The sequence below is a fragment of the Larus michahellis genome, chromosome 7, assembly GCF_964199755.1.
Source record: "Larus michahellis chromosome 7, bLarMic1.1, whole genome shotgun sequence".
Lineage (NCBI taxonomy): Eukaryota > Metazoa > Chordata > Aves > Charadriiformes > Laridae > Larus > Larus michahellis.
Window position 1 is genome coordinate 8587913 of NC_133902.1, and position 23750 is coordinate 8611662.

A 23750-nucleotide genomic window follows, 5' to 3' on the forward strand; every position below is an offset into this window, starting at 1 on the left:
TCGCGTTATGCCCCTGTAGTAAGTGACGGGAAGAACAGGCACCTCGGTCCCATCCTGGAGGAACCCAAGCACAAAATACAACTCAGTGGGCAGCCTCACTAGCGGTTAACTTTGACTGAAGTTTTATCTGCCTGTTTCATACGTGGCTTTGCACGACGAAGCGTCCAAATTTCTATACCAGTAAGTCACATAGGGATATTTTTGTGGCCAAGGAGCTTCTTCACGGACTGAGGCTGCTGTCCTTTTGCTCTTCAGGTTTGGTTTGGTTTTTAGATAAATCACCAAGGGGGCAGGTGGGAAGGAGGGTGGAAATTGCTTACATTTGAAAATATCTAAGGAACATGCTGAATTTGATAAGGCTTCTCCAACCTAATATAGCAAGTAATGTCAGAACTGACAGGCTATGAATATTAAAAAGTCAAATTATCGTAGCCTTCAGTATTCAAAAGGGGGTACAATACTACTGCCTCCCCCCCAATCACTGCTGCTTTTTAAGGATCTTTAAGTCAGCAGAGTTATAAATGATCAACTGTTACAGAGCGCCTTCCAGCACTTGGAAGCAAGACAGGGTTTTATCAAGGAACAGCAGCCACGAGAAAGCATACGTATATTCTTTTCATCGCGCTGTTAGCCATACACCAGAACCTCAACAAGTTAAACCCCTGCAGCACATTTCCTAAAACAATGGCTTCAAGTCGTCCTGGACTTCACAAGGAGAGCAGGATTACACATAAGGCGTAATCCACCAGAGGCAACCACCGAGGGTTTTCTGCGAGGGTCATTCTGAGAAAATAAGGGAAGAATGCTCTGCTGTTACAACCTGCCACTTCTCACTCACTAACCAATTTGCATCACCAGAGAGGTGTCAAATCATGGAGATGCAGTTTAAAAAGCCCAAAAGAAAGCATTTTACTGGGCTGTGGTTTGAAAGGGGAAGACCAGCCAATTAAAGTGAACCCAAAGCGGGGAAGGAACAAGCACAAATTATTGTGCGTGCACAAATAAGTGCGGGTGACCCCGCAGACCGCAGCGAGCATGGGATCCGGTAAAGGAGGCGAAGGCAGCCCAAGAGCCAGCGCAGCTGCTGCCCACTGAAGAGTTAATCGAGCCGAGGCAGGTCAAAAGGGCTCCCGAAGGAAGGGGATGGATGGAGGGAAGCTGCCAGAAGGTCTGTTTGCCTGCACAAGAAGGGGGAACGCGCCCGCTGCCACCTTGCCTCCACCTCAGCACCCAGCCGCTGCCAGGAAGACCACTGAAAAAAGGGCCAATGCCCATTTTGCTAAATACACCAGGAAGGAAGAGACTACTCAGGAAAAAAAAAAAAAAAAGAAAAAAAGAGAAATATCTCCCCTTGCACGTAGAGAGAGACAGAGACATTTCATTAAATGCCATTAATCTCCACAGACCCAAGCATTAGCTAGTTAATTAGACTAAAGTACAGTCACATTTTAACGCTGAGCATTCAGTATTCAGCTGGGATAAATGAACAACTAAAGTCCAAAACCTTAATTCAGTATCTAATTAAAAAACAGAAAACAAAAAACCCAGCTTATGAAATGCAGTCCAGAATAATACGTCATAATTGATGTAAAAATCTGTTCCTTATTGCATCTGATTTTCCCCAGTTTCCTGATGAGGCTCCTTCCAATCTTAAGATTTTTTTCAAGTGCCCTGTAGAAATCCCAACACTTTAGAAAGGACAAGTGTGTAAAAAGCAGGAACAGACACTGCTGACCTCTCCAGAGAGAGTGAGTTCCTGCTAAGAGTGGAATCCAGCGTAAGTTCCAGGATTTGCCCCACGCTTGAAAGATGTCTGTTACCAAAAACAAACACAAAAAAACCCAACTACATGGAGAAAAACAAAATCCCCTTTGTAAAAATGACCTGATTTTGCACTCTTTAACAAGAAAATTTAACACGCTAATACCCACGGCATAAGACATGCCCTGGTTTTTTTTATTGTTATAGAAGAAATCACATGGGACAGCTTAACAGCTCTCTTGTAAGCGTTATAAACTTTTACAAATAACACTGTAGAAACAGATAACTGGTAACTGAAGACAGTTTAAAATGTAAATAAGCCTTTAAAAGGTATTGGGAAGGGGGAAAGGAGCATCAGCCACAGTGCGAGATCATCTTCATATTTTAATTATGAAACCCTTCAAAATTTGGATAACTTGAAACTTTATCTTAAAGACAGCATGAATCCAACAACATAATCCAGAAGCCACAAGCCCTGCGAACTATAAACTCTTTGCTTAGCACAGAAGCAAGCCAGACACGCCATTATTCACTAATTAGTTATTAGATACGACCTATGAAGAAAAGAACCTCTAAATATTTGACTACATTATTTTGGTTTAAAATTCTGCAAGTCGGCCGCTGGGTTTTGGTTTTGTGTGTTGTTTTTTTTCTTTTAGAGAAATCACTAGCGTCTCTCCTGCTACGTGCCTAGGGTTCTTAAGTTACACATCATTTTTCCTGGGCGCGTGTTTTGTACAGTATTTAACACTATGGTTCCTCACGCTATTAAACTGCTTGCTTTCATGAGGAGCTATATGCAATAAAATTGTTAGGCTGAATTTATTCAGGTGGTCTCATGCCACCAACGTTAAACCACTTTTCCTTATTGACTTGCATCCACAACTTTGCAGCCTTGTCTTTGCGCTGTTTAACGGAACACTGTAGTAACGCAACACAATTAGAGTGTACACAAGTGGCACACACCAGCTAAATTAAGTTATTCCAATAGGCCATCAAAAACAAATAAATAAAAAAAGAAAAAAGTAAATTACAAAAGTTTTCCTTCAGCCTCTGCCTTTCAAAATTCAAATACAACTGACTGCACGTTTGGCTTTGAAACTGATGTGTTGTTTTTGTTAGGCACAACCTAAAGAGCAACAGCCACTTCTAATTCCTCCAGCAGCAATGGCACCCAGCGCTGCGTCAGAGCCAGCGCAGGCACAGCTCCTCGGCACATGGCTACGGCCGCTTTGTCCCAGCGCGGAGACCGGCCGCGCTACAGCAAGAGTGCCCTGGAAGAAGAAGGTCACTTCTCCAGCTAGCCCGATCGGTTCAGAGACTTAAAGCTCATTGTTTCACTGTTCTTGCAAAAGAATACCCCATGGCCTGAAGAGTTCAGAGCTTCATCAGAAACTTGCTATCCAATGCTTATTAGTCTCCAAACGCATCTCTGAAGTTATACAAAAGAAAATCTGCAAACAATGAAGGCAGAGATATATTCCCATCCAACACAACCACAGAACTGAAAGCTCAGCTCAAAACAAGCCCGAAGTCTGCACTTAATCCAAACGCTCTTCATAAACACCATGCAAAACATATCGCATAAAATAGCATGACAAACGCAAGTACCGCAGCGGCAATCTCCCACCAGAACTAGAGAAGGCTCTGCTCTCCAGCCAGCCGCCACTGACCGCAACTCTGCAAGGAGACGGTTAAACTGGAGACACGCAATATCGCACAAAGCAGCTCTCCTGTAGTTTCACAGCCATACGCTGATACCCTTAAGACGCCATGCACTCCGGCTTTAAAAGCTTTCATTGCCAATTCCCTGTTTGAAACCTGAACTGCCTGGCAACAATGATTCTCTGTGTGCCTAAAATCCTATTATCGATCCTCCTACTTACCTTAGGCTGTGCTCGTCGGGGAAATGCAACTTTAGGGTCAATCTGAGGAAAAAGAAAGGGGAAATCAACAAGATAGCTTTTGTTGTCAATTCATATATTTTATTTTTTTAAATCACTGAATTAGTAATCCCTCATTTCTCAGGCTTGTAATTCAGCACACTGGGTCATCTAGAACTACTCTGGAACTGATGGATCACAGTCTGGGTTTGTCTGGGGAAGGAAGATGGGAAAAGAGGAAGAAAACATCCCTTCTGTACACCTCCTGTAGTACCTTCTGGGCAGCAACCTCCGCTGGGGCTCAGGGAGCCCTGTCTTAGCCTCTGGGTGCTGCCTCTACAACCAAAACCGCTCGTTAAACGCTATCTGCATGCTCTGGAGGGCGCGCAGAAAGACAGCCAGCATTCCTGATCAAGATCTAAAGCTGTTGGGTTCGACACCTGCACCTTCCTTCAGTTGGGTTTGGGGTTACTTTGTTTTTCTTTTATTTTTCTGATTTGTTTTGCCAACTGACTAGCAATACCATGCACAAAGTCAAAATATTCACATTTCAATTATTAAAACTAAAACGTTAGAAGGACTACAATATTATCCTTCACAACAATACGCCAAGTTGATGCGTTTTGCTCACCCTCAAAGAATATCTGTGAGCCATGAAAGGGGCATTTATGGGAAGGGGTGGCAAGAGGGAAGAGCAAGACACAAATGAAACGCACAGGCATTTTAAACCAGAAGAAACCAAGTTCTTAAAAAATATTTTCCATGAAGGAGTTACCTAAAGTATTCTTGAATAAAGCATGCCACCAGAGAGACAAAAAGGGGAAAAAAAAAAAAAAAAACCCACAAATCTTTGTTTTACCCCGTGCTCCCTCGTTTAAGATGCAACATTGACTCCCATTGCACTGCATAAATTGGAAAGCGTGTCCACTCTGCAGTTCCAAAATGCTAATTCTGCAATTTGAAAAACAACTTCCACATGGGTCATCTTTAAAAAGGGACTCTTCTCTACCATTCAAAAATTCCTTAAAAACAAAAAGACACCACTGCAGATGCACATCCAGATGTAAATAAAAATCATACCTTTTAAACAACTGCCCATCTTAAATTGTCATCTTTAAAAAATGATTGCAATCGAATGTCTACGTGCTGCTGAATTCACCTGTTTTTCCGCAACACCTGCACACATACATGTTCTAAAGAAAGAGTCTGGAAAAGGCTTTTTTAAAGGACTAAATCCCACCTTAACTGTGCAACTTGTGACTGCTTTCAGTGTCATCTCTGACGACTGTGTAACAAAGTGATGAAACTAATCCTGATTGTGTTAAGGCATATTTAGAAGTAGAGACTTTCTTTCATAGCTTGGGTTTGGTTTCTGTTGGGTTTTTCCCCCTCAAGCTAACCCCGATTAGGAAAAGGAGATGTTTCCATTTGGTATTGTCGTTCCTGGGGTGATAAATATTCCTGTCACTGATAAATAACCATGGGCCTCTCCTAAAAAGCAGTTTTACTCAATTAATTTGTCAAAATTGGAAATAGCACAAACATTTGATGTGCAACTGATGAACTGATTTGTCTACATCAGATACAAACGGAGTATCTTTTTTAGGACACACCTGAGAAATGAGCGATTACATGCCACTTTATTGTTCAAAAAGCATAAAAAGTAACATTCTTTATCTAGAAAGCTAACCTTTTCATAGAGATTAACATTATCTACAAATATATTCAGCACTGACTAGGCATTTGTCTACTGGGGAAATACAACAGGTACGGATTTTCCACAGCGATACCCAAAGGTAGATGCAAATATGCACATTTCTATGTTTGCTTCGAAAGCAAAAGTTTTCTCAACAAAGAACACCACTCCCACCAGAAGGACATCGCTGCAAAGTCCCACTGGTAAAAAGTTGGAAGAGCCATTAAACTCTAAAGCAACACCTTCATTTTTGAAGGTCAAAGACCATAGAGTTCTTTGCATCACAGCGACATCCCTTCTCAAATAACTGAATTTTCCTTCACAAAACCTTTTGGATGAACACCATCAGCGTTTGAAGAGGAACACCGGCAATCAACATGGCAAATCCGTACCTTTTGCATATCCCTGTCAACTATTTAAACAACAACCAAAAAAAAAAAAAAAAAAACTTCTACCAAAAAAAAATTAGTTAGTTAGGTACAATTCTACTTACTGTATCTACAAGTCCTCTAGGAAATGACTATAATACTATTTCTGATATGAATGGCCATTACCTAAACAAAGCTTTTAACGTAACTGTAAACAAGAGCGACGTTTCCATGCCAATACCCAACCGATCTGCCTCCTGTGCTGAACGTTGAAACAGAGTCAAATGCTATGTTATACTAAAGAACAGTTACTATAATATGTCTACAAATAAACGCCTGACAGGGAACCTGGCTAGTTGTCTGTTTTACTTTTAAGCTGCGTTACTGATGCTAAGGTCGATTTCTTATTCGGATTGATTCAATCATTATCACGCAACCAAAACTGAGGCAAATTTGTCCTGGTCAAGCTTTTCACCCCTCCCCCAGAGAGGAGCAAATTAATACATTGTAGGGACCAGACCATGATACAGGAAAAAAGCTGGGGGAGGACCTAATTATAGTCAGAAATATGACAGGGTGTCCTCCCATGATTTTTTTTTAAACCCTCGTTCAACATACTGTTTGCCTTTGTTCTTCTTATCTAAATTTATCTTTAAAAACACATAGAGAATATAGCTGTACATGAAAAGTCTGGTGAGTTTAATCTCAGGAGCACATTGGAATCAGTTATCTTACCATATCTGATTAAACCTAAAATCAAATTATTAAGGCATGTGAAAGTATGGGCTACGTGTTCAGACAAGCCCAGCAGAATTTGTAGGTCGAATTAAAAAACACTAGATTCCACCTGCTTCCACGAGGGCTTTGGGCTTTTTGTTTTCATATAAATTGCATTTTAAAACCAAAATAACCATACACTCATGTTTGCTCCCTGCTTCTTCTATTCTTTCATTTAACTATAATCTCATACACACAGGCACACACAAGATGCTTCTGCACTGAGACAGGATTCCTCCTAACACCATGCTCATGTTAAAATAAAACCTTTAAAATCCTGAACACACACAGTAAAAGACAGTTACAGCGAGGAACGGATAAGTTCAGCAGCAGCTCTCTGCCAGACAGTTAAACCAGCACCATCCTTCCCTTCCCAATGCGCGACCCCCTTCAGACCGAGCCGTACCAAAGCCAGAATGACCTCTACCCGCGTCCTTCCCCCCCGCCCCTTCCACCTCTGCTGAGGCTGAAAAATTGCGAGAAAGTAAGAGGCACGAAAACTTCACCCTTTTGCATGGCCTTGATGGCAGGGAGAAAAGCAGGGCCTAAAGCCACGCATGCCTTTTGTTTGACCCAATACGGAAAACTGTATCAGGTCACGGGGGAAACTCACATGTGGGTTTGGTTGTTTGGCTTTTTAAAAAAAAAAAATAAAAAAAAAAAGGCAAGTGTAACAATGTAACATTTACTTAAAAAATAAACAGACCAGCTCAATCTCATGAGCTTTTTCCTTATGTTATCCACTGGAGACTGTAGCAAAATGCTCTTGGAGAAACAACAGCGAATTGGGATTTGTGCTTCCCTACCACCTCTGCTCTCCAGCTCTCCATAAATCCACGCATACGTTTCATAAGGGCCCTGGCATCACAGGTGAGGGGAACCTCTCCGAAAAATGACTTTGGGAAATGACACTAGAAGCAGCTTTTATGATTTGCCACTTAAGTCACTCGCACCTTGAAATGCGCACACCAATAAATAAATAATCAATCAAAAGAAGGATAAAGTTCCCCACAAAAAGCATTCTGCAGCACAACACCAAAAAAAAAAAAAAAGAAAAAAAAGAGTTGGATTTTACTCTACAATTTTTTCAATGTCACCGCTCAATAAAATATAAGGCTGGGGGAGGAGCCATCGGTCGGTATGGCTAAATCCGGATTTAAAAAAAAAGTTACCACTTTTTGTAAGTTAAAGGCGGACTCGAGGAGGAAAAAAAAGGAAAAACCCCAAACACGCGAAGTCCCCGTTCAATCCCGTTCAATGACAGCCTGACACGGCCCCGCAAAGCCCGGGCGAAGGCGCGGGCCGGGTCCCCGGCAGGTCGCCGGTCACAGCCGGGGGAGCGGGGGTCCGGGCCCCCCCCCGCACCGCCCACCTACCGTCTTGGAGTCCAGCTCGTGGTGCGGCTGGGCCAGGACTTTGTCTACACTCGCCGGATCCGCGAACGTAACGAACCCGAAGCCTCTGCGGGAGACAAAGAGCGAGGGGATGGGGATGGAAGTGGGGGGGAATGATGAGAACTAGCGACGAGGAGAGGAGTCATAAAAATAAATGGCCGTGTCCTCCCCCCTCCCCTTCCCCAAAGCCGCCGGTAACGAGCCCCGACCCGCCGCCCCTGCGCCGGCCGCTTTGTTTCCTACAGGGATGCGGCGTGGGAAGACCCCCATGCGTGGGGTGGGATGGGGATGAGGATGATGAGGGGAGGGGGGACGGGGATGAGGATGGGGGGTGTCCACCCGCCCCGGCGGCAACTCGCGAAGTTTTGTCAACCCGCCCCCCTCGGGTGGGCGGCGGTGGCTTTACCTGGAGCGCTTGGTGGTGGGGTCCCGCATGACCATACACTCTCTAATTTCTCCGAATTTGCTAAAATAGTCTCTAAGGCTGTCTGCGGAGAGAGAGAGAGAAGCAGAGAGGCAGAGGAGGGGAAGGGGAAGGAATGGGGGGGGGGGGGGGGGGGTCGGCCAGGCCCCGGCGCGGCGGGACGCGGCCCACGCGGGGCGGGACGCGGGTGGAAGAAGGAGGAGGAGGGGGGGGGGGCGTGGGGAGAAGGGGGGATGTCGGTCCTTACCTGGTGAGGTTTGCCAGCTGAGGCCGCCGATGAACATCTTGCTGGAGGGAGAGAAGAGAGCGGAGTTGAACGCCGGTGCGGGATCGGCCATTTTGACGGGGCACCTCACGGCGGCGCGGAGCGGAGCGGCGAGGAGCGGGGCGGGAGGCGGAGGAGGTGGGGGGGAGGCCGGCCGACCGGCCGGTCGGCCGGCCGGCCTCCCCCCCACCCCGCCGCCTCCCGCCCCGCTCCTCGCCGCTCCGCCGCTCGCCGACTTACCCGGGGTCGTGCTGCGCCTCGCCGGGGCTCCCCGAGGTAGCCTGGCTCCCGTCCGCCTCCATGGCCGCGCGGAGCCCGCAGCGATCCGCGCCGAGTAAGAGCACCCCCCCACCACCCCAAGCCCGCCCAACCCGCCCCCCCCCCCCCCCCCCGGCCCGGCTCTCTTCGCTCCGGTTGCTTTTTCTCTTCTTTTTTTTTTTTTTTTTTTTCCTCCTTCTTCTTCTGGGTTTTTTTTTTTGTGTATTTTCTTTTTTCCCCCCCTTCCCTTCCCCCCCTCCTCCTCCCTCCGCTACCGGAGGATCTCACTGGAGAGGCGCTGGGGAAGCAGCCAGATCCGTCACACGTGGGATCGGCTTAGCTCAGCGCCGCGCCGCGCCGTCCCTCCCTCCCCCCGCCACCATCCTCCTCCTCCTCCTCCCCTCCCTCCCTCCATCCCTCCCTCCCTCCCGCCCCCGCGCCACGGGGCGGGGCCCGCCGCCGTCGCGTGGCCCTCCTGTGACGTCACCGCCGCGCGCGCGCACACACACACACCCCCCTCCAACATCCCCCCCCCCCCCCCCCCCCCCAACACCGGCACCGAGCCGTGTCCCGTTGCCGTCCCACCCCCCCACACCTCGCCCCGGTACCAACGGGAGGCCCCGCTCTGACACCGGCTCCATCAGCCCGGCCCCGCTCCCCCCGCGCCACGGCCGGGGCGATGCCAAATGAATAATCCCAAGGTCTGGGAAGGGGAACGGGGCGGGGGGTGGCCAGCGCTAAGTTTGAGGCACCAGTGAGAAATTCGGGCATTACCGTGTGGTCATTTATGGCGTCACGCAGGCACCGGCACGCGCTCTGCCCTTCGCCTGAGCGCCGCGCACAGCCCGCACCCTGCGAACACCCCGGGGGGGCACCTGCCGCCCCCGGGGGCTGCTCACGGAAGAGCGGCTGGTGCCTGCGGCCCCCGCGGACCGGGGCTCCCGCATCCCGGTGACCCCGCGACCCGGGATTCCTGCATCCCGGTGACCCCGTGTCCTGGAGCTCCCGTGTCCCGGTGCCCCCATGTCCTAGGGCTCCTGCATCCCAGTGCCACCACGTCCCGGGACTCCCACATCCCGGTGCCCCTGTGTCCCAGGGCTCCTGCATCCTGGTTCCCCTGCATCCTGGGGTTCCCACATCCCAGTGCCCCTGTGCCCCAGGGTTCCCACGTCCTGGTGCCCCCCTGTCCCGGGGCTCCAGCAGCGCTGCTGTGCCCTTCAGCCCCGGGAGGGCACTGTCCGGAGCCAGTGATAGCATTTACCCTCGGCGCCTACATGTCACACTCGGCGTTTGACCGGCGCTTTGCAGCATCAGAGGGAAGCAGCGATGGGGCTGCCAAGTATTATTGTCATTATATAAGGTGAAAGCAATCAGTTTCACCTAAATTAAGAAGCGCTGAGCAGGAGCACGGGCGGCCCGCCCAACGGGACTGAGCCGTGGTGCCCTACATTTTCAGAAGCAACCATTGATTTTGAGCACCTGAGCTGGCCCCAGACCAAGTGCTGCCTGACTGAAGCCCCCCCGGCTCGGTGGCCGTGCCCATAAGAGCTATTTTGGGGTCACCAATTATTTCAAACTCAGGGATTATAATGTTTTTAGTGGGGGGGGTGTTTAATTCCCAGCAGTGACTAATGAACAAGGCGTAAATTAGAGGACATGCACCTTTCTGGTAGGTCAGGCCTACCAGAGAAAGTCAGCTTCATGTTTTGATGCAGCTCACTGTAAAAATCTGATCAAATTCCCTTTCCTGGAGGTGTCCAAGGCCAGGCTGGATGGGGCTTTGAGCAACCTGGGCTAGTGGGATGTGTCCCTGCCCAGGGTGGGGGGGTTGGAACCGGATGAGCTTTAAGGAGGTCCCTTAATCATTTAGTGATTCTGTGATTCTGCTGGGTTTGTTTAGTCATGAAGGGCTGATTCTGGTTCAGCAGCATGGCGGGGCAGGGGGCTCTGTGCCCCACATCAGAGGGGTTCCCCCAGCGGGCAGGGAAGACCTCGGCTGCTCCAGCTGGGACAGGCGTTGGCACCGGTGTGCAAAGTAAACGGATGGGGGGGATTAAAGAACGGTCCTCTTCTCCCCTCTCTGAGCCTCCTTTAAATCTTAGCTATTTCTTTTAATAATCACCGGGAAATTACTCGTCAGGAGTGTGGTTCCTGGGGTTATATTACCCCTTTAATCTCTCTGACTGCGGTGCAGAATTTTAAAGGGGTTCCAGAAAGAACAAGCATGAGACAGATTTTGCTGATGGACAGAGGGAATTTCAGTGGAGCTGATTACAGCCCAGGAAAAAAAAATTTGGATTTCTATAAATTAAAACGAAATCTCCACTGTTATCCCTTACATCAGTGAAAATTACAGGTCAAATGGCTTTTGAAAGACTTTATCAGTACTTTCTCTTTTCCGCCTTTCCCAGAGCTGTGGCCGAGTTCAGGCAGGTGACCACTTTCAATCTAGTCGGTCATTTTTTCTATTTCTCCTGCACACGCTGCTGAGATTTACAAATTCAGCTCCTTTTCAGCCACCCTGCCATGACTGTGTTTGGTTTTGCTCATGGTGAGGTTTACAAACCTGAGCAGTTGATGTAGGTACGTTAAACTGGGGTCGGCGCTGCCTTGGTTCTGTCCTCAAACCCTCCGCAGTCAGCATAGCCCATAAAAAGGGGACTGACCACTCCACTGCCCCGTGTCCCAGTGAAGAAAAGCCAAAACCACTTCACCAGGGATGCCCTGGGGGTGTGTTCAGTGCCTGCAGCCCGCAGGTGACAAACCAGGACCCACTGTCCCACTCCTTGGAGCAGGCAGCCGACACCACCCGTCTCCAGAGCTGCTTTCCAGCCCCAGGCCCCAGCCTTTTCCCCACACCAGGGGGAGTTTGCAGCCTTGCCGTCTGCTCTCCTCCTCTCCGAGATCTAACGTTCCTGCTAAAAATCGGAACTCCCAGCAGACTTTGGGAAGTAGCTAATGAACTGCGTAGCTGACATCTGTAACTGCTGGTCAGTGGTAAGAGTCTCCCTAGCCGCACAATTAAAAGTTGGAGCATTTATTCCAATAACAAGGAAAGTTACTGCCGTTGATACAAACCAACCCAAATTCTAGAGGGTAGCTCTGTAGACAGAATCCAGGAAGATCGCATCTGTCCATGTACTCATATAGCACCTACTTCTAATTAACAGGTTTTAGCCTTACCCATTTCCTTTCGCTATATGGCAAGCCTGTTCCACGGATCAGAGACTGAGATGCTGACTTTGTTAAGATAAACATTTACAAGGCCTCTAGTAACATGGGATTCCAACTCTCGGTGAAGAAGCGTGGGTCCTGACAGCCTGATTTCTGAAATAAATAGATCCTGGGCTCCTCAACCAGCCGGGGGCTCTTGCAAATCCTGTGCCACGTAAGGAAGCTGAGGCAGGTGAGGTTCCTGGTGGCCCGCGTGGCGGTGGTGCGCCACAGCCATTTGGACATCTTGCCTACGCGGCCCAGGGATGCTGAATGGCTGCATCTGACTCACGCTGCCTGGAGAATGAGTTCATCTATCTGGGGCTGGAGAAATCTGCATTTATGTTTTGTATGCTCTATAAATTCAGTGTCATAATAAAAAGGGTCTAAATCTTTACTGAATAATTCATTTTCGTGCATAGGGAAGAAATAATGACCTATATTATATTCCATCTATCATTTAGTAAGTTCTCGAGATTGATCGGCCAGTGGGTTTCGGAAATCCCCGGTGACTAACAGCGCGTTGCGGACTGGCCTGTCTGCTGCCCAGATGTGGCTTCACCTGACAAACGTTATTTAGACAGCATTATGGAGGGGCGATACACCGGGGAGCTGCCAGGAAATCAAAGATCATTTAAAATGCAGAATATGTCATTGTAAACCATTGGTCTTCTTGATGTATCTCCGCCTTTGGCGTTACCCCCCGTGCCTGCCGCAGTCTACAGAAAGGCACTGGGAGATAAGCTTTGCCAGTGCTGCCCCGGAGAAGATACGGCTCAGAGGAAGGACGTGACGTCTCTGGGGGCCGTGGTTTCAGACCAGTCGGGGGGGTCAGGGAGGGTTGGCCAGATACAGGCCACATCTCCAAAGAGCTGGGAGAAGGTTTTCTACCCATCCCCGGCATTCATAATGGAGGACAGGCTTCCAAGCGCACAGCACCCAGCAGCTTTGTTGTGATAGTTGTGGGCAAAATTTCAACAGAGTGAGGACCTCATGGGTTAGATATTTTTTATTTTGTTTTATTTTAGGCTGTCCATCCTTTAATACCCACCTGCATGTCCTAGCGGTGAGCTCTACGCGCTGCCCGGCCGCGGGGTCTGCAGGGACCCAACACCAGGCTCTGCCCCTTCCCCAGCACCCTGCCAGGGACAAACCAGCAAAAACCACTCGAGTTTGGCTGTGCATACAGGAGATATTTAAATACATGGCAGCCAGTCCCTGAACTGAAAGAGGTTATCCGGGAACCAGTAATTTTATGGGAGCAATACCAACTCACACGAACTGCAAAGGTGCCTCTGGGCTTTTTGGGTAGACACTAAAGTTTTTCCCGGTGGAAGTTCCTGATCTGCATCGAGCTATTGTAGCATCTTGCTAATGAAGACATTACACTGACCTTATGAAAAACATTGTTATTTTCATCCTAATTGAGAAAACAGCATTTTTCAACTGTTTCAAAAGAAGAATAAACCCCAAATATTATCAGGCCCATCCTATAGATGATAAGGGAGGGGGGAAGCTCTGTGAAGAAAGATTTCAAAGCCTGCTTTGTTTTCATCAGCTTTGAAATCAACAGACAGCCCTGAGAATTTTGTTTTTCAGAACTACAGTGTTTAATTCTATTTACTACTTCCAGGCAATTCTATATATATACCCTGAAAAACCCAACCAGATCACTCTAAACAAATCCTCCTGCTTTTTTCAGATGTGTCATTTCTCCTGCGGGTAGGATCGCAGGATACAGATCAATTAAGTTAAAAACAAAAACCAAACGAGGAGGAGGGGCAGGGAAAGAAAAGGTTTTGTTTTGTCCCTGTGCGGCGCTCCCTGCTTGATCTGGCGCAGGCGACCGTCTCGCAGACATCGTTACTTCATCTTAAGGAAGGGTTTAGTGCGGGCTTTTTCAAGGACCTTTCCTTAACTACACCAGTTGAGAGCAGCTGGAATTTCAGCCACCTATTTCTGTGCTTAGGAATATCTAAGCACCCTGAGTTACCCTGGCGTCGCCTCTCCCCGTGGCACAGCGTGGCAGCGAGTCCCAGCGGCCTCACGCTGGCTTTGCCCCACCGTGTGTGGCCGTGCTGGGGACAGTGGCCAGGAGCGGCAGGACAACCCTGTGCTGTGCCCATGGCCCCGGTCCAGGAAAGCAGCCAAGACCCTGTGCAATGCCACCGCCGCCTGCCGGTCTTGCACTCCGGGGCGTCGCACTTTTTGGGGCACAGATATTCGTGCCCAGGGTTATGCCAGGAATCCCATTTCCTTCCCTCTCCCCAAATGAGGCTGTCTACCTTATTTTTCTATCTGATGAATTGTTACCAAAGGCCTTTAAGATCCTCTGATAAACTGTTCCTGAAGTCCAAACTAATATTATTAACTATGAATCTTCTCCTATAAATAATTCCCAGAAGCAGATCAATGCTACAACTGAGTCAATGGATTCACTGGAATCATTTCTTCCTGTTACTCCTGGATTTTTTTTTCCCTGTCGCCGCTAATCAATTATGATGATAAAACTACCCTGGAACACCCCCAAAATAAAGATAAACAGTGTGTATTATCAGAGGCTGGGGATGTGCGCAGCATTGAAGATGCGTTACCTTCTCTGTGGCACATTTGTTTTCCCCTACAGACAGTTAAGGGAAAAAAAAAAAGGAGGCAGAGTAAATGAATGGTCTGGATGTAACACAGCATTAATTCCCTGACCTTCTGCATTGAGCGACTAAGAATCTCAATCTCAATTATTCCTTTCATGATGGAATCTAAAATAGACACAGCAAGTTCTCACATTCTTGCTCAAAACCAGGAGAGGTGGAATGAGATGAGCCAGCCCGATCAGTTGGTACTGAAACCACATTCATTATCAGTTCCATGTCATTCAAAAACATTGACTGCAGGAGAAAGCAAGAGCACCCAAGGAGAATTACTGCAAAACGTGCACTGGCAGTATCTGTATAAATACAGACACACAGTTATATATGCACATGCACTTAAAATTCACAAGTCTGAAGCTGAATCAGGGGTAGGAAAAACAAGTCACTCCCTAGAGGGCATCATCGCTATAAATTTCCAACAAGCAGATCAAAATGATGAAAATACCCTGAACGGTGGATAAGCAAAGTGACTCTCTGTAGATGGTGGGGATCCTCGCAATTATGCGCGTTCGCCCCCTCTGACAGGGATGATCTGAGGGACCCCATTACAAGATCTGGACACACCATGCGACCAGGCGAGGCTCAGGGGTGGGAGACCCTATGTGATGAGGCTGGCCTGAGGAGAAGGTAAAGGGGACCATTGATTCTGCTGGGCTCTGCAGCTCATCTGTTGCACGGCTGTTTCCCAAAGCGTCTGCGTTCAGTGGCTGATCTCGTGGTGAGAACATTTGCCTGGCTGTCGTGAGCGTGGGGAGGGCACGTCCCACCACATCGCCTCGCCCCGAGGAGAGGCACCGCGGTGGCCACTACTCTCCGTCTGGAGTATTTTGTCCCTTTAGCCGTCAGCCAAACTCTCCTCTGGCCAATGGTCCCATTTTGAAGTTTTGTCATTCCTGCACCTCTGGCACACAGGAGATGGCAAAAGCACCGATTTCTGGTGTTTCCCCGCTGACTTTAGAGAGTTAACCAGTTTATTTACTTCTCTCCAATTAATCAAATCATTCTTATTGCTGATACAGCAAATTCCATGACCATTAAGTTCACATCAAAGGAGACATCAGCGAGAAAGTTTCCGTGAAGCTTTAGGCTATCTCAGCACAGATCTTCAATGAGCACAAAATTCTCATAGTCGCACTAGCCATGTACAGTGGCTAAAGACCAACCACTTGCACAGGCACCTTTGAAGGTGCAGGCAGGAGCCTCGCGCACTGAACGCGGGGGCTATTAACAGGCTCCTTGGTGTCCCCTCCTATCCTGGATTTCCCTTTAATGCAATTCACTGTTTTTCCAGCAGCAGAGGTGACTTGGGCTCCCAAGTTTGCTGTTGTGGCCAGGCCCCGGCATAGCATGTGGGAAGGCTGCAACAAGCCCGGGAGACAAGAAGTCGTACATAGCCTCTGGCCATATCTTAAATTCCAGCATTGTACATCAGGAAGAAATGTGCCTGGTAAATGTAGCCGTAACTGCATTAAAACACCATAATTTAATTCTAACCACATCATTACGGAGGCACAGATCAGATAAGCACGCAGAGCTCAGGAGAGACGAAGCCACGGCGTCACTGAGCTGGTGGGGGCCGTGCCCTGCCGACACCCAGCCCGACCCTGCGCTGCCGCACCCGCCAGATGTTCGGGTTTCACAGGTTTCGGGCTCGGAGAGCACCACGCTTCCTCCTGGTGGGATGTCGCACGCGTTTCAACTGCAGACCCACCTCTGCAGACGGCGTCCTCCGCTCCCTCCCTCCACCCCGACCTGCCACCCGCTGAAACAGCTGCACCCAGAGCGGGCAGATCCCTGCACCCCTCACCTGGGAGGGCGTTTTAGTCCTTTACAAATCACACGCAGTCCTGCTCACACCCGAGAGGCTTCATCAGCGCATTCATGCCGGCGGTGGATGATGGCAGCACTCGCTGAGCAGGGGCAGCGCTGGCAGCCCATCGCTGAGCTGCTGCCCCGACACCCCTCCGCTCTCCAGCCCTTCACCGCTGCCCAGGGATCTCCAGCACCCCAGCCCGGAGCCCAGAGAGAGGATGCGAGTGAGGAGTCGTCGCTGGGCCCCCACGGCGGCCTCCTGTGGACTCGTCCATCCGCACATGCTGCCGCCGGAGTGCCATCCTCCCTCAGGACATCAGTGCCTTGGCCAAAATCATGCCAGACCGCCACGCCTGGCCATAGACCGAAAAACAACCTTTGAGTTATTACCGAGAAATGTCCTCATTCCAGGGAGCATTGTTTTCCCATATTTAAGAAATTCCTCCTCTTTAAGCATCTTCTCCCCTTAGATTTAAACCACTGATGCGCTGACTGCCAAGGCCCTGGATTCCTGGTCTGACTTTTGGGCAGCCATGAGATTAACTCTTTTGTTCCAAATCATCTTAAGCAGAGGTTAATGCTGAACGTGTGCTTGTGCCTTTGCTGAATCAGGGCTTTGCCGACTCCCTGCTTTATTTATTTGGCTTTCTGTGATTGCTGAGCCAAGGTGGCGAGGATCCTACCTTGAACCTCCCCTGGGACTTCTTGTGATAAAAAGCAAAGGCTGCAAATACTGCGGAGTCTCTGCTGCATTAGGAGAGTAGTTTCATGAAGATTCATGTCTTTCATATTGTTCTATGAAATTAAAGGGCAGAGGAAAATCACTTTTGAGGAAGTGAAGATCTACCGCAGCAATTTAGATGTAAACATAATTAAACAACTGGTCCTGACATACTTGACCCTTCTTGGCCAAAGTTCAACTGGAATTTTCATCGATGTTAAGATCAAGCTATGCAAATAATTTGAGCGGGCTTTGTCAGGAAAGTAAGATCCAAAAGAGATTTGGGGTGACAAGATATAAAATAATGCTCTTCTCCAGCCTTTTGAGCCAGATTCAGATCTTTGGGTCCTTCATTTCTCTTCCTGCATCATCCACCAGCCACATGGCGGCTTAATATTCACACTATAACATGTATAAAAGCCTGTGCAAGCCATGGCTGACAACACTGCAAACCTGGTTTTCAGACTCCAGATACCAAATCAAGAAATGCTGCATCACATGTGGAGCACTACCCTGTGACAAAGTCACTCTGCCCCTTCATACTTATTCCAATTACTTTGATGGGTTAACCTCATACTGAAAGCTCCCGGCTGGTCGGGCATCGTCTCTCTCCCCTCTAACTTAATGCCAGATGAGGTACGGTGTGGCCTCCCGGAGGTGGCCACAGCCGGGTTCGACTGACATAGATGCCCGCCGTGTGTTCTGGCTGAATGCGACAGTGCTGAGATGGTGTCCCTCCGTCCCGCCCGGAGCCGTGTGCCTTATGGCGTGATGGGGTGCGGAGCCCGGAGCTGGGGCCAGCTGGGACCCTGGGTACCGCACGCCAGGAGAGGGAGGTTTTTAAAACTTGTCTCAAATCACTCCGGCTACAACTGTGGGAGACGGGCTGAGAGCTCGCAGTGTTGGATTGGAAACGCTACATCCCCACGCCTCAAAAAAACAAACCAGTACAAAATCCACTCTGCCCAGTTCAAGTTAGTTCAAAGCACTGCGTACGCGTGACTGTGTCTCGGCAGCCGGTGTGCCGGATTGGGTGCAACCTTTTTCTTCCACAGCCTGGGCACAATTAGCGCACACCCTAACTAGTTCCACCGAAACAGGGCTGTGCACTTATCCCTGGTGCCGATCCCGTCCCTCCTGCCCAGCAGCACGCGGACCCCGCGCCAGGAGCTGGAAAACCAGCGTCAGGCCGGGTCCGCGCAGTTCCACTTGCTGAAGCAAAAGCGATTCAAACCCGGGGCAGCCCTGGGATTTCCTGTGCAAGTTTTTCTGAATTAGTTTAAACCCGGCTGGTACAGGGCCAGTTGTCCGTTTAACTAACCGAAATAAGAACTGGGGATTTAACACTTGGGTCTGGTAAATTGTTTTTGAACAGGCGCAACTACAAATGTGCAATTTGTAAGTGTAAATACGCTTATGAACCGGTTACAGCTAAAGAAAATCAAGCTGCTCTTAAGCCGAGTTGGGAGCATCAAGCTTTGGCGGTGATATTCAGAGCTTTCCCAAGTCCATGGGTGTGGAGTGGTTTTCTAAAATTGCTGGGGCTTTTTCTTTTCTTTTTGTTTAAAGTAAATGTACAGTCTTTGAAGCTCCAAGGGAAGAACTTGAAAAATGTGACCTTTAGAGCTTTGATACTAGATGACAAATAAAAAGAATCCAAAGGACAATCCCTTTAAAAATATATGTGGCTATTACTTAGCGAGCAGAGGAAGGAAACAAGCACGATGTGCTTTGCTTGGAGGTTGAGATTGGCGGCAGCCGCTTATGTTATCCTTAAAATATTGCTGGGATAACATGGAACTGGCCAATGTCTGCTGTATGCGACGTTGCCTGCCCATGTGGCAGGACCAGGTGCTGGCGGGTCGGGGCTCGCTGGGCTGGGCTACCAGCCGGGCACAGACTCGAGGTGACGGCGTTTCCAGCAGAGCTGCTACGAAGTTGCCTGAGGAGGCTGAGGCCAAACGCGCGGCAGCAGTCCAGAGGGTGGCACTGAGAGCGTTTCAGCCTCACCTTTCCCAATCAAAATCTCCGCATCATTTGGGAACCACGCCTGGAGCCCCACCAGCATCCTCAGCAGCTGCTCTTTACGCTATTTCTTATCAGGACACTCTTTCAAGGAAAACTTGGAAAATTTGGGCAATACCAAAGTCTCCTGGACTTTTTCTTCCTGACTGAGGCTGTTTTGGAGTAATACATCATTAAAGCTCTGTCACTCTCATGATGTATTGGTGTAATGCATCATCAGAGCAGCATTGCTCCATGATGCATTACTCGTCACAAAACGTTAGCCTCTCACCACCCCAACATCCACCAGCAAGAACGAGTTCAGGACAGCCAGTACATTTTAATTTATTATTTTCAAAAACTTTTGGAAATTTGCACTGTTTATTTTGAAACTTGGCTTTATTTCCTTTCGGGTACCCGGCTGGGACCAGAGGCACCTTCTTCAGGTCTCTGGAGAACAGCTGCCATTCCTGGAGAACACCCTGCAGCCTTTACCATACCACGATCCTGGGCTCTAGAGGCTGAAGACCTCAATTCTGTGTCAGGTGCTGCCTTTTAACGTTTCACCTCTTTTAAGTCTTTTCTTTTTTAAAAACGCATGGAAGTTTTAAAAACTTTTTACAGTTACTCCTTCCTCCCCTTTTCGCTCACCTCTCTGTATTGCTGCAGTTTACCACAGATATAACACAGATGGTTTGAATCAATACGGGGACAATATTTAGCTGTTCCGTATCAACAACAACAAAAAAAAATAAAATTAAAACCAACACAAACTTAGCCGAGAAAGTAATAAGAAGGCAAACTCAATTACTGTTTCATCTGGCATTATTGTAGCTTTGCTGCTCTTTGTCAGGGACTTCTTCCTGGCAAAATTGGAGAGATTATCTTGTCTGGATGTTATGAAGTAGCTAATCCCTTCTGCAAGTGGAGGAGAGCCAAATGCTTCACATTGGGCCAGGAGAAGTGTAAATACAGTGACAAAGCGCTGCCATGGCTCCCTGGCTGACCCTGCCCTCGCCTCCAAAGGCAGCCTTTTGCCGGGGCTTTGCACCCTCCGCATCTTCGCAAGGTACCAAGATTTCTCCAAGATAACCCGAAAGATTTCCCCTTTCCCCGCGGCCCCGGCACAGCCCTGCATGGCGAGCCCCAGCCGCACTCCCCCCCGGCAGACAAACCCCGAGCAGGGCCGGCAGGTCAGAGCGCACGGCTCTGGTCACGCCAACAGGTCACCGCTTTTACAAGAGCACCATTAAGACGGCAAATGGCACCGCAACGTGGAGAGGGGCCGGAGCTGGCAGCAAGTGAGGAAGAGCTCGCCCAGCCCCGAAAAGGCAACTTGGGGCGTGGGGTGGGGGCTCCTCCTGTGTCCCCTCGCTGATAACCACAGCGCAAATGGCTTCAGCAGGCGTGGGCCAGTGCGGAGAGGGACGGCGAGGTGTTGGGGGACTGGGAGCCCTGGGCACGGACGGGCAAGTAAACCCCCTTGGAGCCATCTGATTCAGCGCTCTGTCTCCTCTGCTGCTTGTGGGGAACAGGAGGCAAAAGGTATTTTTAGAAAAGAGAAAGGCCGCTGTTTAATGTCACTGTGCTAAATGAGTTAGCTCGGTTCCAGCTCTGCCAGCGGCAGACATCCCCGCCGGGCAGTGAGCGCGGCTGCTGCGAGCGAACTGCTGGTGGGAGGCAGGGACTCCCCTCCGCAGGCACCCGATTGTCACTGGGGCCAGGGTAGAACCACTCTCCAGGCACGTCTTCCCCGTGAAGAACGGGGATTTGACCCTGCTGCCATGGGAAGGGAGCAGAAGCCCTGCCATTCCTGCGCCACGCTGCTGCCGATGGAGCGGAGCCGTCCGTGCCAGGGGAGCGCTGCCGCCTTCCCCGCGGCATCGCCCTCAGCACGGCCTGGACCACGCACTGCGACCGGCCTGTCCCCAGCGCTGCCATCGGTCCACGCGAGGAAGACAGCAGGGAGGAAGGGCGAGGTGTGCCCCATGAGCTCGGCTATCGTGCAGCTGCCCCACTCCTCATCAAGCAGAGGCGAGGACGAGGATGTCCCTGCCTTCCTCCATCCAACCAGCCACAAGACACCCTGCAGCAGGGCATGGAGCAGAGACCTCGGAAAGCAACATCGGGGAAAAAACCTACGCTGTACTCACTAGATTTTATATGGCATATTTAAAAAAACTCCAGGGCCATTCTTTCCAGCAAAGACAAAGTCTTATTTTCATGGAAGAATGGCTCTATTTTTGTCACTTCATATCACGTGTAACCAGGGTAAGGTTGCCTTAAACAGAAATTCATAAAGGTCTAATCTTTAATCACACTGTACATTAACCCAGAGCAACATATTTATGTAAACAGCACTGACACAACTAACACCTCTGGGCTCAGCGAGAGATCTCTATTGCAGCCCTCAGAACAAGAAAATCGCGAGCCCTCGTACATCACATCCCCGGGATGAAGCCCACTTGCCCTCCCTCTTCCATAACGATAACGCAGAGACAAAACAATCTCTCACCTGCCCATCCACCCCCGCTCCCCTCCCAAACCCAGGATCTCAGGTAAAACCCATTTGCAAAGCTGGGGAAATGCAAAAGCTCGCTCAGCTGGAAAAACTGACCATCCGCTCGGCACAGTACGTAGGGATGTGTCTGTGCATATACACGCGTATATATTTAATGATAATTACTTCTTTTCAGCAGCAAGCAATGCGCCTGTTACAACCAAAAATGATTTTGCTATTTCGACGTCGGGAAATCTGCAAGTCAAAGGTGAGGGAACGACTGCACAGAGCAGCCAATATTAAAAAATCACAATCTGGCAGCCAGCAGCAGCCCGCGATTTCTGGGAGAGCTGGATTGCCAATCATTTTTATACCTCTGCGCTTTAAATAGCAATAATGTGTTGAATGTGAAATTGCCTGTGCTGATGTGGTTTGCTTCACGCTATTAAAATACAAGCGTTGGGACACATATTACACATTTGTGGTTCTTCAGAGACATTGTTGGGGGGGAAAATACAAACTCCAGTAGAAATTTGGGGGAGGGGGGACCCAGGAGGTAAAGGGGGAGGGAGAAGTGGACAGCCAGGTCTCTGCAAGATCACAAGTATACAAAAGGAAAGAGGGAGAACATTGTTTAGCTCATCTGGATGTGCCCAGGAAACAGCCAATTATTTCAAAGTCATCGGAGTACATTAAATGACGGAGATTGTTTCCTATAATGTTTATTCCCCTATTCAATTTCCATTTGTTTTGCTCTGGTTTGGCTCATCCCAGACCAACACTTGGCCCAAGACCTGAGCCCCGTTCTGGAGCTAGGCTGCTGCTGTGCTCTCCTACAGTATTTTTCCCTTTCCAGGGACAAAAGCACCAGGAAAGGTGCCTGCTCTCATGGCACCCGTGCAGCAGAGGCAGAGCAGTTAAGTGATTTGCCCGAGAGACAGGGAGCACAACCATGGAGGAGGTGAGGGCAGAAACCAGCTCCAGCGCTTGCTTTGGGGAAGATACCCGGTTCTGCCAGCAAGCCGAGCAGCGGCCGGTGCTACGTGCTGGCTGGGGTTAACCCCCCGAGGAGCCTCCGAAGCAGCATCCCCCCGTGCAGAGGCTGCGGCAGCTCCGTCCGCTTACAGGGAATTCCAGCTGGGTCTGTGCGAGCGCAGCCATCCTGCCACGCAGGCATCCGCTCCACGGGAGCCGGTTAACTGGATCAAGAGCAAAAGCGAAGATAGGATGAAGCACTGGATCCCACAGAGGTAACCTGGCCCCCAGCTGAATTTGGGAGTTGTCCTGCCTATGCCCGACCCAGTGTCAGAGAAAGAGCAAAGGCTCCTGCAGGGCGTTGGGCACTTGGTTAAACTGCCCTCTCAGCATTTGCGTGACCACCCAAATCCCACCCTCAAATCATAAAACCGCTACCGTTACACACCTTCCTATGAGCAGCCGATCAGTTTTGCCAGGACTTTCCGAGACCGTCAGTAACGCTCCGGCAGCTTTGCCTGGGCAAGGACACGGGGTGCTGGATCCTCACCAAACACACTGCTTCGCATCTTCCCAGGAGCGTTTTTCCTCCCGAATCAGGTAGTCGTTATGCACTCTGACAGCCACATAACTCTTTTTTGGCCAAATAAATTGCTTAATCTGTGATTTTACAGCCTTACTTATATACAACTATCCACATATAATGCGTATCTGTACAAAAAATACACGAGCCATCTCCGCATAAACAGCTATACTCCTGAAAGAGGAAAAAACTATGATGTATGCACAGTGTTATTTCCATCCATCTAAGAAGTTATTGCATGATTCATTAATCTCCACCCTCTCCCAACACCCCCCTTCTCTGTCAACAGATAAAGAGCCGTTTCCCAGTCGCACCTTCCAGGCGCCAAACTCCTGCAAAGCCTTTCAAGAACTGGGCATTCCTCGCTCAGATGTATAAAGACCATGGGTTGAGGGTAAATAAAATAAACAAAGAAACATGTGCTTTAATATTCTCAGGATTACTTTCGCTAGAGCGTCACCTGGCGCA

The 23750-nt window shown here is 49.3% G+C and overlaps 1 protein-coding gene and 1 long non-coding RNA gene across 18 annotated transcripts in view; one reads left to right on the forward strand and one right to left on the reverse strand.

Annotated features, from left to right (window-relative positions):
• Positions 1–9220, reverse strand: part of MSI2 (musashi RNA binding protein 2) — a 251924-nt gene extending 242704 nt beyond the window's left edge. For 13 of the 17 annotated variants that reach the window (XR_012588490.1, XM_074595968.1, XM_074595967.1 and 10 more), the window contains exons 1-5: positions 8809–9220; positions 8551–8591; positions 8286–8367; positions 7862–7946; positions 3648–3689 (exon numbers count right to left, since the gene is read on the reverse strand). Coding sequence is in view for 16 of the 17 variants with exons in the window: in XM_074595968.1 (XP_074452069.1) it covers positions 3648–3689; positions 7862–7946; positions 8286–8367; positions 8551–8591; positions 8809–8870 (312 nt within the window). In the remaining variant the exon portion in view is untranslated. The remainder of the gene's footprint in view (positions 1–3647; positions 3690–7861; positions 7947–8285; positions 8368–8550; positions 8592–8808) is intronic. The other 4 variants (XM_074595971.1, XM_074595970.1, XM_074595969.1 and 1 more) reach the window with 1 other exon arrangement.
• Positions 8766–12436, forward strand: LOC141746800 (uncharacterized). Its single transcript, XR_012588491.1, has 2 exons — positions 8766–8902; positions 11997–12436. It is a non-coding gene; the product is annotated as an uncharacterized LOC141746800 (long non-coding RNA).
• The last annotated feature ends 11314 nt before the right edge of the window (positions 12437–23750 follow it).